Here is a 13,763-nt window from a genome sequence, read left to right as displayed (position 1 = left end):
CTGCATATAATACATCACTGGTTTACATTTAAAAAACCACAAAGTAATTTAATAATTTTCTATAAACTGTCAGAAATCTATTTCTTCACTATAGGTTGTCCCTTATCTGACAAATAATGCTCTATCTATATTAATTTAGAATGCTAATTTTAAATCAAATTTATCCATATAATTTACTCAATAACTTTCATTCATTTAAAATGTTAACTGATGGGTTTTGACAGATGTATAGATATGTGAAACCACTACTATAAACAAGGTACAGAGCATTTGTATTCGCAACAAAAGTTTGCTCATGCCTCTTTGCTTACAATGCTAAAACAAAAGAGTGAATTCTCTGCATTACAAACAACACTTTGTATAGGGTTCTCATGATCCTTTTAATTAAAACTTTCATGTTATATTATAAAATACATCTTGATATATTCCCATAAACTAAAAGAATTGTACATGCCACCCCCCAATAATGTCTTTTTGCATCATGCTCTACACTTTGAAGTATTTTACAGCTCAATGGATGAATAATGGATGAACACAGCTTGTTGGAAAAAAGGGAAGCGTTTTCTCTACCATGAGGGAAAAAGCAAAGAACCTCAGCAAAGTTAAATCATGAAGCCAAGGTCAAAGAATAGACAGACTTAGAACAAGAACAAGTTGCCTTCTTCACTGTTCCAGATTTGGGTTCCTGGGCAGACCTGGAAACTCACAACTGGAAAAGGAACTGCAAACACTGTTTCATGTGCTTCTGCCTTATTAGCATGCAGCTCAGAGCAGTTCCCTGGCAAGAATTTGGAGAAACAATTGTAAAAAAAAAAAAAAAAAAAGTCTCTTCCCTGTGCTGAGAAAGTGCCAGCTAATCCAATGCAAGAGCTCACTCGGTGAAGTTTCAGTCTCAGTCTAGGGCTTTTGGGTTCAAACCCTGAGTTTCTTCACACCTAGAAATAAAATGAGGTTCGAAAAAGACACAAAGCATGTAGCGATGTCTCTGGCACTGAGGATAGAAAATAATTTACTAGGAAGACTCTGACACCTTTATCTTTAGTGTGGAAAAATGAAACGTCCTTAGCACTAATGATGGGGTAAGTTTTAACATACTACATGCTTTCAAAAGTAGTCTTGAGCTATACGGGAATTACTGAGTCATCACTTGAGGACTAACTAACAATAGTACTAATTAATTAGCAAGGGTTTTTCAACTATGCTTTGAAATAATTACCTTTCCTTATATTATCCACTATTCTGTGTTAGACAGTATTTAAGGAAAAACCACACACACATACACACACACAAAGCCATGGCATTTGAGGTTTTGACATAAGATTCTTTTTTTTAAGTGGGAGAAAGGAAATTTATACCTGCCAAGATTTGGAGAGGAAAATAGGAAGAGCCACTGGAACTCTAGTGTGTTAGATTGAAAACATTATTTAGAGAAACAGAGTGGGAAACCGGTGAATATTTTGGCTTTTATGAAAAGGGAGTGTGCCTCATAAACAGGACAGTTGGAATGTATGGAAAAGTTCCAGTTAAAACAAGACCCAAAGCACATGACTAATACTGCTTTTCCAAGTTAGACAAATGCAGCTTTAACCAGAATTTGCCTCAGAGGGGCCTCTGGAGCCCTCCTTGAATCTTAAGATTTTGATCATTTTTCAAGTTCAAAGTCTGAAATAGGAAAGCTATACTGTGAAAGGCTGTTTTTTGACCCCCATTTTTCTTCCTGAGTTTCTCTCACTGTTGTCACAAATTCCCACCAGGTGTTTCAGGAGACAAGCTAATCGCTATGGTAAATGAAGAGATTCATGTTCCAAGGAACTATTCTCATTTTGTGTTGAATGATCTCTTGGCCCACTGAGAGAAACCTCATTGTCTAGGAAATAACAGGAACTGCAAAGTTATTTTCAAATTGCAAATGTTAAAGATTCTTTATATTCTTTCCTTTCCACATCAAAGAATATGTCAAAGTATAGATAGGATATAATCTAAAATCAAACCACTTTCAACCAGATTTCTGCATTTTACCTATGCTTCAAAACCAGCTTTAGGCCTTCCTTTAAGTGAAGAGATTCCTTCCTCACTAATTCTTGCTGTTCTCTTCATCATATCCTATTTCCTATAACTTCCTTATGGATTATTTCTCACTCTGCATCCTCCAAATATTATGCGTTTAGGGTGACCTTGGGCCCCGGTTTGCCCGGGGAGTTCCAGGTTGTATCTGCGGCACCAATGTAATTAACAACGTCCCCTTACAAATGAAAAAAAGTGTCGAGGTGTGGAACATAAATTACATGGTCACCCAGTGTAGGCGCGATAAGAATGTTTCCAAAGCAAAGATGATCGCAGTGTGTGCAACTGAATCACAATGAAACGTTCTGACATTGCCCCAAGTGACCGGTCTTCTTGTGATGCCCCATTTCGACACAAATGGGAGTCATCAGTGGCTTCACCACGGTGAATTCCACTCTTCTTGTAAATTCCATCATGAACGAGAGTTTTGGTTTATGCCATCCCAAGCCACTTTAAGTTCTGACTCATGTCTGGATTGCCCCGAGCAGGTCAGGGAAGACTGACAGAAGAGAATGAATTTCTTTTGCCTTGTTTAAGCACTGCCCTAACATTTCTTAACCTGCTCAAGTTAGAAAGTGGACTTTTATTTTTCCCTTTGCTTTCCAAAAATCTTTATGTTAGCATAAAATCCTATTGTAAACACATGAATTTTTTTTTACTAGTAACAGGGGAAGTTTAAACTTGTCCGTGAAACAAGGATTACATACAATAAAGCCCTAATAAACCTAGTTAACTAGAAGTAAAGACTTTCCTAATGCTACCATTTTAAGGAAGTTCTTCTCAGTAAGAAATTACTCAACTTTATCAGAGCAAGGGACATTTGATGGATTGAAATTTAATTTTGATCTTAGCAATAAGGAAAAATAAGGAAATTTGGTGTCTTTGCATCAAAATCGGTAGCATTAAAAAGTGTTATTTCATTGTCATTCCATCATATATTCAGAGGAGTTTTTTTGAGTTAATTTTTTATTTTTAAAGAAGATTTAGATTACATAAATGTTACATCAGAAATATAGGGCCCATCCCATCCCCTCCCCCTCCCACACTTTCCCCCATTAACATCTTTCATTAGTCTAATACCTTTGTTAGAATTGATGAACACATATTGAAGCATTGCTATTAACCATGGGCTATAGTTAACATTAGAGTTTACACTTTGCATCACACAATTTTACAGGTTTTGACAAAATGCATCAGGAATTATGATCATCCACTAGTAAGAGAACCTTTAAAAACAGTAGCTTAAGTAAGATTGGGATTAATTTTCTTCTTACATCAGACTCCACAGTGCAATGAGGGGCCTGGTCCCTCTTTATCTCTGCTCTCCTTAGCATTAGCTTCGTTGAGAACATTTCCCCCAAGTAAGAAGACTCTGCAGACCTGGACGTCACATCACAGGTCCGGGGAGGAAGAAGCAGGGCAGGTAAAGTGAAAAAGGAGGCATCCAGCTGACTCTGCCTTTGGAGAACCTTTCACAGAAGCCCATTCAGCAGCTTCTGTCTTCATGCAAGACATCAGACCTAGTCAGATGACCACCATGGTTGCAGGCTGGGAAATGTGGTGTTTCAGTTTTTCTCAACCACACAATTCTAATTTATCACACTCTAGAGCAGAGATTCTTAACAAGGGGTCTGTAGCTTGAATTTAAATTCTAAAAAAACATTATTATTGGTGTGTATGTGATTTATTTATTAAATAATACACAGTATAGCATGGACTTGGTAAGTGGTCCATGGTTTTCATTTGACTGGCAAAGGGGTCTGAGGAACAAAAATGGTTCAGAACCCCTGCAGACAGTCCTAAGAGCATTCCCTCAGTAAAGCACTTGCCAAGAATCTCCCTCTCGCCCTCTCAGTTTCTGCCTCTAGGGTGTAAAGACAATTATTTTTTCTTATAATGTCCTTATTCTCTCACTCTTTCTCCTGAGCCATAGTATAAGAATTGATCATTTTCCTGTCATCCACTTTACCTCCAAATACCCCCTTGGACTAGCTAACAGGGATAACCAGTTCAGAGAGAAAGCAAGAAAGAAAGGGATTCAAACTGTTTCTCATGAAACATGAATACTGGTGCATGTCTTTTCAATGAAATTAGAGGCAACATTATTTACATAAAATAATTTTCCTCATAGAGATACTCATTCTCATTTTTAGGCCAAATGCTTATTTGCTACAAGTTTGAAACAAATTAATGTGGCAGAAGCAGAAGAGAGGAAATTGCCTGTCTATGCTGGGCATTGCTGCTAGAGAGTAGCATTTTCTAAATGTATAATTTAGCAACAAATGACAAATATTAAAGTGAATTTTCCAAGTAAATCTATGGGGGCACAGTTGAAATATCCATTTGTTGCATAAAAAGTATTTTAGCAACTGAAATTTGGCCACCAGTATATTTTAATGCTTTGATGCATTTAATGCATTTAATGAATTGATCCTGCTCCTTTGTCTATTTCAACAGTAAAATTATGTTTGAGATACTCTGAATATTAAACAAAACAAACAGCAAGTGTGAAAATGTTGTTAAATAAAGCATGCTGTTTCGTACTATATATATAGGAAGTCCAAGGATTAACCTAGAGGGAAAAAAGAGAGTAGAAGTAACCATCTCCTATTTTCTTGAGTCCTCCCCTCCCCTGTCCCACATCCACCACAGTTTTGAGGTGTCATCCAAGGCAATAACTTCCTTGTACTACATTTTCTCTAGTTCTTCAACACTTCCCCACTTAGAAATACCTTTTCTTAAGACCATCCCATTATTCTTCCTTCTCCACCATGCCCCTTTACTTAATCCCTATTGATATTTAACTGACTTTTTAATTTGCTGTGCCTTGATTTTTTAGCCAATAGGCCTAACCACCTACTCCCACTCTAGATTTTTGTAGAGGCTATGAGGAAACAAATTCCTCAACCAAACTTGTAATAACTAGGTATTGGCAAGTAATTAGAACACCAATTTACATCTTTGTTTTATTATTAATATCAAGTAATAGTATGTATTAAATCTCTGTGATCAGGTAGAGCTTTCAACAATTAGGTCATATATTTGGAAAATATCTGTAACATGTACATGATTTTAATATACATGTGGAAAAAGGAAATACTACCAAATTTTACTCAAACTTTATTTGTACCAATTTGCCTGGATTTGACTGTTAGCAAAGTAGAAAATGTACTCATTATAACAGTTTGTTTTCTTTTTAGAGGAAGTAGCTTTATATAATTATCCAAGTTTAATTTAATTTGTATAGTAAATACAATTAGGAAATGGATACTTCCTGGAAAGAAAGGAAACTTTTCTTACAAATCATTCTATCTGAGTAACATGAGGATCTAGAATCATTGATTTAATCTATCTGAGTAACATGAGGATCTAGAATCATTGATTTGAGTATCAAGACAACAATCTTTATCACTTTTATTTGTTCCCAATTCCAGATAATTCTGGGTGTCCTTTAAATTTTGTTTTACGGATATTACAGCAGAAAAATACTCCAAATGTTTCTAAAACCTTTCAGTTGATCTGTCACTTGACTTATGGGATGATCCCAATCTGAACATTGAGGCTTCTGTTGTCTTTTTTGGTGTGTGTTTGTGTGTGTTTGTGTGCATGTGTGGGAGTGTGTGTGAGAGTTTCATCTATTTTCTTCCCCTTCTCACTTTTTTGGAGTCTCAAAATACTATAATTAAACTTATCATCTAAAACAGAGTATCTGACGGTCATGAATATGTAGTTTCCTGATTTTTGTGTATTCTATCATGTTGATGATGAATATTTATTAACGTCATGACTAACGGTTATAGAGGTCATTTTTCATGTGTCATAAACATTTAATTCAAAGAAATAATTTTAAAAGTATTTAGCTTAAGTCAATGTTCCCATTGCAGAAGGTGTTCTAAGAGAGTGTTCCAATTCAGAGACATGCCAAATTGTATTTGTAAGAGATGGTACTGATGTGTTTGTATTTAATTTACCTGACTTTTAAGAATAATTTTAAACAACTAAAAAAAATGCAGTAAATTTTCATTCAATATCAACTTTTATTTATTAGCTATATTTTTGGACTAAAATGTGAATAGATACAAATATATAATTTATTATAATATTCTTTATTATAACACTATAACAGTTCAGTTTATTGCATGCTTCTCTTCCCTATGCTCTACACTTGGCGCCCTTTGCCTCACTTCATCTTCATCCTCGTTTGGATATGTTACAGTGGAGGGATGCAGACTCAGACAGCTTAAGTAACTAACCAAGGGGCACATAGCTAGGAAGTAGCAGTGCTATGGAGATTTACAAGTTTGTTCCTGTAACCACTTAGCAATGCTACCTCAGCACGTGTTACCTCCAATTACAATAGCCTTTGCCCATAGATCAAGGAATCCAATTATTTTCAGTGAATACTTCCTGGTAATATGTTTTTAAATCCTTTACTGATTTCTGGCCAGATGGAAGCCAATGACAGGCTCAGTGCATTCCCCCCTTCACTAGGAAACTACTAAAGTTCCTATGGAATCAAAATAGCATTTCATAAGAACATAATGGATGGAGAGGAGAAAACCTATGGTAGCTGTAAAGGCCCTGATGTCAAATTGATACCTTCTGATGATCATGAATTTATTGTAAAAAGAGAACATGCACTAACATCAGGAACAATAAAAGCCATGTTGAATGGCCCAGGTCAATTTGCTGAGAATGAAACCAATGAGGTCAATTTTAGAGACATCCCTTCACATGTGCTATCAAAAGTATGCATGTATTTTACCTGCAAAGTTTGCTACACTGACAGCTCCACTGAGATTCCCAAATTCCCAATTGCACCTGTTATTGCACTGAACTGCTGGTGGCTGCGAACTTCCTAAATTGTTAAGTAAAATAAATGAAAATAAACTGTTAACTTTCTTCAGTATTCAAAAAAATCCTTTACTGATTTGTTAGAAAAGCACATTTTTAAAATGGCATGAGGCTTGTGAGATTCTGAGGACTAGAACAAATGAACACAAAAGAAGAATCTGAGGATATGCAGTTCAAAACATTATCAGCCTGCTTCCATTGGTTGAAAGATTTCCGTTAGGACTGATAAAACTTTTATGAAAAAGCAATGCTATATCATAAAGAATGAGGAGCTTAATGCAACATCACTGGGCAAATAGCTAAACAAGCAGCTACCACAGTTGTCAAGAAGAACCACTCAGGCACACCCTCTAATGAGGCGTCAGTGCCGAGGGCCGCTAGGAAACCACTGCAGGACAGCAGCCTCCCTGCTATGTTGAATCGGGGATGGGATGTTTGAGATAACCTAGAGACTGATGACAGACTACCAGTGTCTGTAAACAGCAATTGTGCATTGATACATATGCCGTGTAAAGATTTCTACATGCACAGGTTGTGTGTGTGTGCACATGCATGCATGAGTGAGAGAGAGACAGAAACAGATTCCTAGCGCATGCTAATAGCCCCTATAGTTACTGGAGCTCTCAGTATAAAGAATTGCTATAATAACTGTGATATTTGTGTATTAGATATTTTACTTACTTGTGTATTTGAAATTTAAAAAGAAGCTCCTTAAAATTCTGCTTGCCATAGTACATCCAGCTTGCCTTCAATGAAGTCTAACCATGACACTCTCCAGAAAAAATGTTTGACACTGTTCCCATGGAGTTCAATTTCTGTCCTTCCTCAAGTTCTGTATAACTAGAATGCCCACCTCCTCCATGGCCATTTGTGGGATTGTTTTCCTGTAGTTTTATGAATTCTGAGAAATGTTAGCCCTGGAACCTGAGGAATTGACAGGACTGACATTCTTATCCCTCTTGGTCATTGTGGCAGTTTGAAATTATTTTAGAAACTCCCAAAACAGAAAGATTATGTTTGTAAGCGAATCTATTCCTCTGGGTGTGATACCCTTTGATTACATTAAATTCAGCTGGGAGACCTTTGATTCGATTACTTGATAAGATGATTTAGGGCTTTTGATTGGGCTGTGTCAGAGAGACATGACTCAGGTTGAGTCTCAGCCCCCTTGCTGGGTCTGATATAAATGGAAACACAGAAAGACTCATTCAGACAGAGGAAAAAGGGAGCCATCACCTTTGATTCTGCAGTGTGCGAGAGAGGGTTGTTTAAGCATGAAAGCCCCCAACAGACTGGGCTTATGGAGCAGCTCAAGAGGAGACCAACTCTGCCATATACCTGATGGCTTACAACTAAATTTAGAAAAAGCAGAACAGCTGAGAATGATAGAGGAGGCCCTGAAAGAGACAAGTCCTATGCCTGGTTGCTCATAGCTGAGCTCCAGGAGATGGTAGATTCTGGAGGGGAAGGCAGAGACCTCTGCAGAAATAGGTGAACATTTTGCTTCACCATGTGGCAGCAACTCCAGGATCAGCAGTAGCTGACTTTTCACAGCCTTGGAAATATAAGCTTTTACCCCAATAAATACCCTTTGTAAAACTCAACACATTTCTGGTACTTTGCATTGGCAGACCTCTGACAAACCAAAACAATCATCATCCTTTTTGTGTCTGATGTTTGGGGGTAGAGATCAGCACTAGAAATTTTTAAAGAAAACGGTCATAAAGCATAATACAAGGAAAAAGATTTTTGCTTAATTTTTTTTTCTTTTTTTTGTATCACACATACTATGGATGTAGGAGCCTGAACTGAGCTTGAATCTGGGTTAACTTAGGACAGAATCAGACAACCTTCAGAAATAAAGACCAGATTCATAGACCTAGCAGCTTACCAACCATGAGCCTGCAATCTTAACTGCCTGCGCAAAAGTTTTACCTGTTTAGTGAAGAGTTTGGTCAGGTCTGAACTGAAATAGGCTTAATTCCATGTTCCAATCTGGACAAAGCTAAGAGAGTTGGTAAAGGCCAAGTTAAGTGTGCAAATGTGCTAGATGTCTAGACTTAAATTGATTTCCTCTCTTGGAACAAAGCTAAAAAAGGTCACTCACTCTTCTGCCTATTTCAGTATTCAAGTTTGACATTTTTGCAGGCTAGATTAGATGGAAGGTTTTTAGGCGAGGGAATCTTTCGAGTTAGGTGGAGGAGGGTTAGGGCAGAGCCAAGCTGGTAGCAAAGGAAGCCTAAAATATTACGGTTATTTTTAGTCCCTGGAATTTTATTCCACATCTGAAAAGACCAATGAAGTTTGGATAACATATATAAAAAGTTGATATAAAACCAGAGAGAGAGTGGAAGGGATACAGAGAGGAGGTAATAGTATATCAGAGTGTTAGTGGAACATGCTTTTGGATTAACCCATTGTGTTTCTGGATAAATACAGAAGAGGGGGCTTCTCTGTTATGTTTCCTCCCATGTACTTCCTCCCTCCCTCCCTGTCCCCACTGCTAATGCCCACCCCAGACCATCCCCATGTCAGGACCATTTTTACCCTGTGTCCCAGAGTGTTAGGGAAAGTTAAGAGGGAAGAAAAAGGAAAACACATTGGATGGGGCAACCTGAGAGTATGTGCTTTCTATGGCCTTGAAAACTACCATGTCCATGTGTGCTTGTGCACAAACACAGACTTGCACATTTTTCTTTCATGCCTTCATTTTAAGAAATAAACACAATTAGAAAAAACCATATGAGTCAACAAAGAGAGATAGGCATCACTACCTCTAGAGGCCATCGTCAAACATGCCGTCTTCCCCCTTCCTGCCCATCCTCCTAAAGCAGAGCAAGAAACTCCAAACTGTATTCCCATATGGTTATACCTCTCTTGTTGCGCTTGTCACACTGGATTTTACCATTTGCTTAAATCGTTCTTTGTTTGCTTATATGTGCTACACATGGCCTGGATGTCTACTTCATCTACTGTGCCTGCGAGTGAGATGGCGACAGTGGAGTGATTTCCAGTGTCCTTGGGACATTTCATAGGAAAGGATAGACTCTAGGAACTATGTCATTGTTCCATTAAAAATTCATGATAAAATAATATGTGATTCATTCTGTATTCTAGTTTATGTGTTAAGTCTAGTATGATGAGCCTCTTTTTAATGGTAGAAGTAGTTAGTGGCCAGAGGGGTAAAGGGAAATAGTTTCCAGGCACAACTGTGTTATTAAAATATCAAGCCAAGTGTAGGAATGTATGGAAAGTGTATTGGTCATGATCTTAAAGTGATCCAGTCTGAGAAATTAAATTGGGTGAACTAAAACAAGTCATCCATTTTAATCACTTTACTTCTAAAATACTATATTATGCCATTATGCCTGGTTTTGGTATCCTGTGTGCAAAAATAGTCAATATTAACACAACTGGAATTCCCAAGTTATTACTTAATATGTCCATCAAGATTATTTCTCAAAAAGTTCAGCTATGGTGCCTCAGTATGGATTTACGTGTTGAGGTTAATGCCTATATGTGATTATTTTCACATGAAAAACATCCACTTGGATCAGATAATATACATACAATGGAATTTCAACACATTAAAAAATTAAAATCACATTTCCATCACCCTCTCTTCTCCCAGTGTTCTGAAACCAAATAATAAGTGCTATCCAGGAAAAGATGTATCTATTCATTGCAGTGAGCAGGTTAACTCTTTCCAAAGCAATTATGTATTTTTGATGCCATGTGTTTAAACTGTTGTTCAACTTACTTCAATTTTCAAAATACACTTTGGTCTAGAAATGTACATACTTCCCAATCTGAGAGCAAACCAGTAATGACTCCTTTTATACTCCGTTACAGAAGACAATAGATGTGCATCTTCGAACGCGGCATCGTGTGCCAAATGCCTTGCCCTGGGTCCGGAATGTGGATGGTGTGCTCAAGAGGTGTGCTCTTTTTGCTTTTTTTCTATTTTCCTCATAGCTGACCCTTCTCTCTAGCATGAGCTCATTGCCCTAATATTCTGTGCCTTGAAGGTACTTCAGGAGAAAGGTCCTGATGATCATCAGGAAAATTTTATTTGGTTTTATGCTTGGAAATAACATATCTGGCTGAATAGGAAATAAAGTATATTATCTTTTTATTAGGAAAAGTATAGTAATTTTGAAATGAAGTGCAAAGCATTTTATGTTTTCCATCTGCTCTTTAGAGAAAATTGGCAAACACAGATAGTAACTTTAGATAGTTCAGTAGGCTGCAGCTTGAGGCATTAAGTTAAATATCCAAGTTGGATCTTACTTTTGTATGTGCTTATTAAAGAGAAGCAAGCTAATTTATTGGTTTCTTTCATTTGTTTTTAATTGAAATGCTTGGCATTAAGTAGTTTACTCCATTTCGTAACATGTACATCAATTCATTTGTTACTTACAGAAAATGTGAAGCTGTTCTTTTGACATGTGACCCTGTTCTTGAGTTATTCTGTACATTTTAAATTCTGTGGAATCGGGAATAATTCAGAAAATGTTTATTGTTCAAAAGTAGTGTTTTTATATTCCACCAAGGGACACGAATCCCCAGTAATAAATTTCTTAGTGAAGTATTATAATTCATTCCTTCTTTCTTGACTTTAAATTTGTTTTATCTTTTGTTGGTGGCTTTATTTTTTATCAGAATTACCTATTTATAATAAGTTGCACAAAGAAACCATCTGCTTATTTGGAGTTTCTTCTTTTATGAGTTTTCCCAGGGTATTGTACATTTACTTTCATGGCTCCTGGGAGTTGGAACATAAAGCCCTTTAAAGGCCTTTTGCTTGATGTGGAGGAAGATCTCTAGCTTCTCTCCCTACCCTAAGTGCATACCATCGTCTTTCTTAACTCTCCTAGTGTTTGCCCTGAGGTATCTCCCCGGATTAAAAAGAAAGCTGAAAAGTATTAAAGACTAATGGATATTAATTTCCTCTTGAAGCAAATCAGGATTGAGACAGGGAAGGAGTTCCAGAAACAGTAGCTACTTCTGGAATAAGCCTCCCTCTTCTTAATAGCCTGAAGGCTTCTCAGATATGCTCTGGCTTCTACCAGTTGAGAAATCAAGTGTCACTCATGAACTAGGCAAATGCTTCACCAGAGCTCAGAGAGTAAGAGGCAATGTCATAGAGAGGATGGCTCCAGAGTGTCTGGGTTCAATCCTGTCACTCTTCATGAGCCACATGACCAGATGGAATTTACTTTACTCTCTGAGCCTTCCTTTCCTCATATGGAAAATCTTGATGCTTCTTAACTTGGTGTTTCCTGACCCTAAACCAGTGCTCCATTTTGATTTTTACTCCCTCCTTTTTTTTTTCTGCATCACTAAAGGATATCCTCAGACAGCTTCAGTTTGTGCCAACTTGACACTGGCTGGTTAATACATTTGTGAGAGCAGTTTGAAGAAACTTTCAAAAGATGGTACAGCAACCCAGTTAGTCAAATGTAGCATGCCAGCCATGTAGAATTTCAGGTTCCGCAGAGAGAGAATCCCTTCTTCATCTCATACCTCGGACTGGCATGAAAATCTGGAGAGCCACAGATCTGGGATTAGCAGTGCCAGTCCTGCTATGCAAGGAGTATTCAGAGGAACAGTTGGTCAAATGGTAGGTGGTAAGACGGGGGAAAGGAGGTGCAGCTTCCAGATAGGGGGAAGCAAGCCTGTGTCAGTGGTGGGCCAGATTCTTCAACTGGAGACCTCAGGGAAAACTTTCAGTAATTCACTTGAATGTGCATGTGCCAAAATAGTGTAATAAAGTCTAAGTTAGGTGTTCAGAAAACAGGTTCTAAAATAAGACTGACCTGGGTTCAAATCCCAGTTCCACCAGTTTCTAGTGGTATAAATTTTGACATAATACCCAACCACTTCAAACCTTGGTTTTCCCTATCTCTAAAATGGAAATTATAATCATACCTACACCACACTTTTGTGCAGATTAAATGAAGTATATGGGAAGCATTAAGAAATGGAAATTGGGGAAGCAGATTTGGCTCAACAGATAGAGTGTCCACCTACCACATGTGAGGTCCAGGGTTCAAACCCGGGGCCTTCTGACCTGTGTGGAGCTGGCCCACGTGCAGTGCTGATGTGCACAAGGAGTGCTCTGCCACACAGGGGTGTCCCCCACGTAGGGGAGCCCCACACTCAAGGAATATGCCCCATCTAGATAGCTGCCCCAAGGAAAAACAGCCTTCTCAGGAGTGGCGCCGCACACACAGAGAGCTGACACAGATTCCCAGTGCCTCTGACAAGAATGCAAGTGGACACAGAAGAACACACAGCGAATGGACAGAGAGAGCAGACAACTGGGGGGGGGGGAGGGAGGCGGCAAGGAGGGAGAGAAATAAATAAAAATAATAAATCTTAAAAAAAAGAAGTTACAACCCTTGATTTCAATTAGTTTAATAATAATAAAAAAAAAGAAATGGAAATTGCTTAAGAAATCAGAGTTGTTTCTATGCAGAAATTCACTGAAACTTCAGAGCACATCCTTCAGATTTAGGATTGCCTGTGTTCAAAACAGCCCCAGGAGAAGCAACCAGTTGTAGGATTTGGCCACTGTCCACATCACTACCAGAAGGAGCTGTCCACTACCAAGTCAGGCTAACCTGACATCAAGAGAGGAAGAATTGAATGGTTAATTTGGAAACAACACTTACCATTTAAGCACAGATGTGACTGCTGTCATTCATTTCTCAACCATCAAGCATGGAAGGGCCAGGAAGGAAAAGGCAGCTTTCTCTGGTCATGATTAGAACAGATAAAACAGTAACAAAATAAGGCTGATTTAAAAAATTTTCTAAGCTCTCACTAGAAAACTTTCACAG

General features: G+C 37.9%; 1 protein-coding gene across 5 annotated transcripts in view; it reads left to right on the top strand.

Annotated features, from left to right (window-relative positions):
• The window catches only part of ITGB8 (integrin subunit beta 8), a 205,334-nt gene that overhangs the window by 21,459 nt on the left and 170,112 nt on the right, over nt 1-13,763 (top strand). For 4 of the 5 annotated variants that reach the window (XM_023590364.3, XM_023590365.3, XM_023590362.3 and 1 more), the window contains exon 2: nt 10,771-10,856. The exons of the other annotated variant lie outside the window; for it this stretch is intronic. In XM_023590364.3, the coding sequence (XP_023446132.1) occupies nt 10,771-10,856 (86 nt within the window). The remainder of the gene's footprint in view (nt 1-10,770; nt 10,857-13,763) is intronic. 5 annotated transcript variants of the gene reach the window in all.

This window comes from Dasypus novemcinctus, chromosome 5 (assembly GCF_030445035.2).
Source record: "Dasypus novemcinctus isolate mDasNov1 chromosome 5, mDasNov1.1.hap2, whole genome shotgun sequence".
NCBI classification, from domain to species: domain Eukaryota; kingdom Metazoa; phylum Chordata; class Mammalia; order Cingulata; family Dasypodidae; genus Dasypus; species Dasypus novemcinctus.
This window is presented reverse-complemented; position numbering and strand designations above follow the sequence as displayed.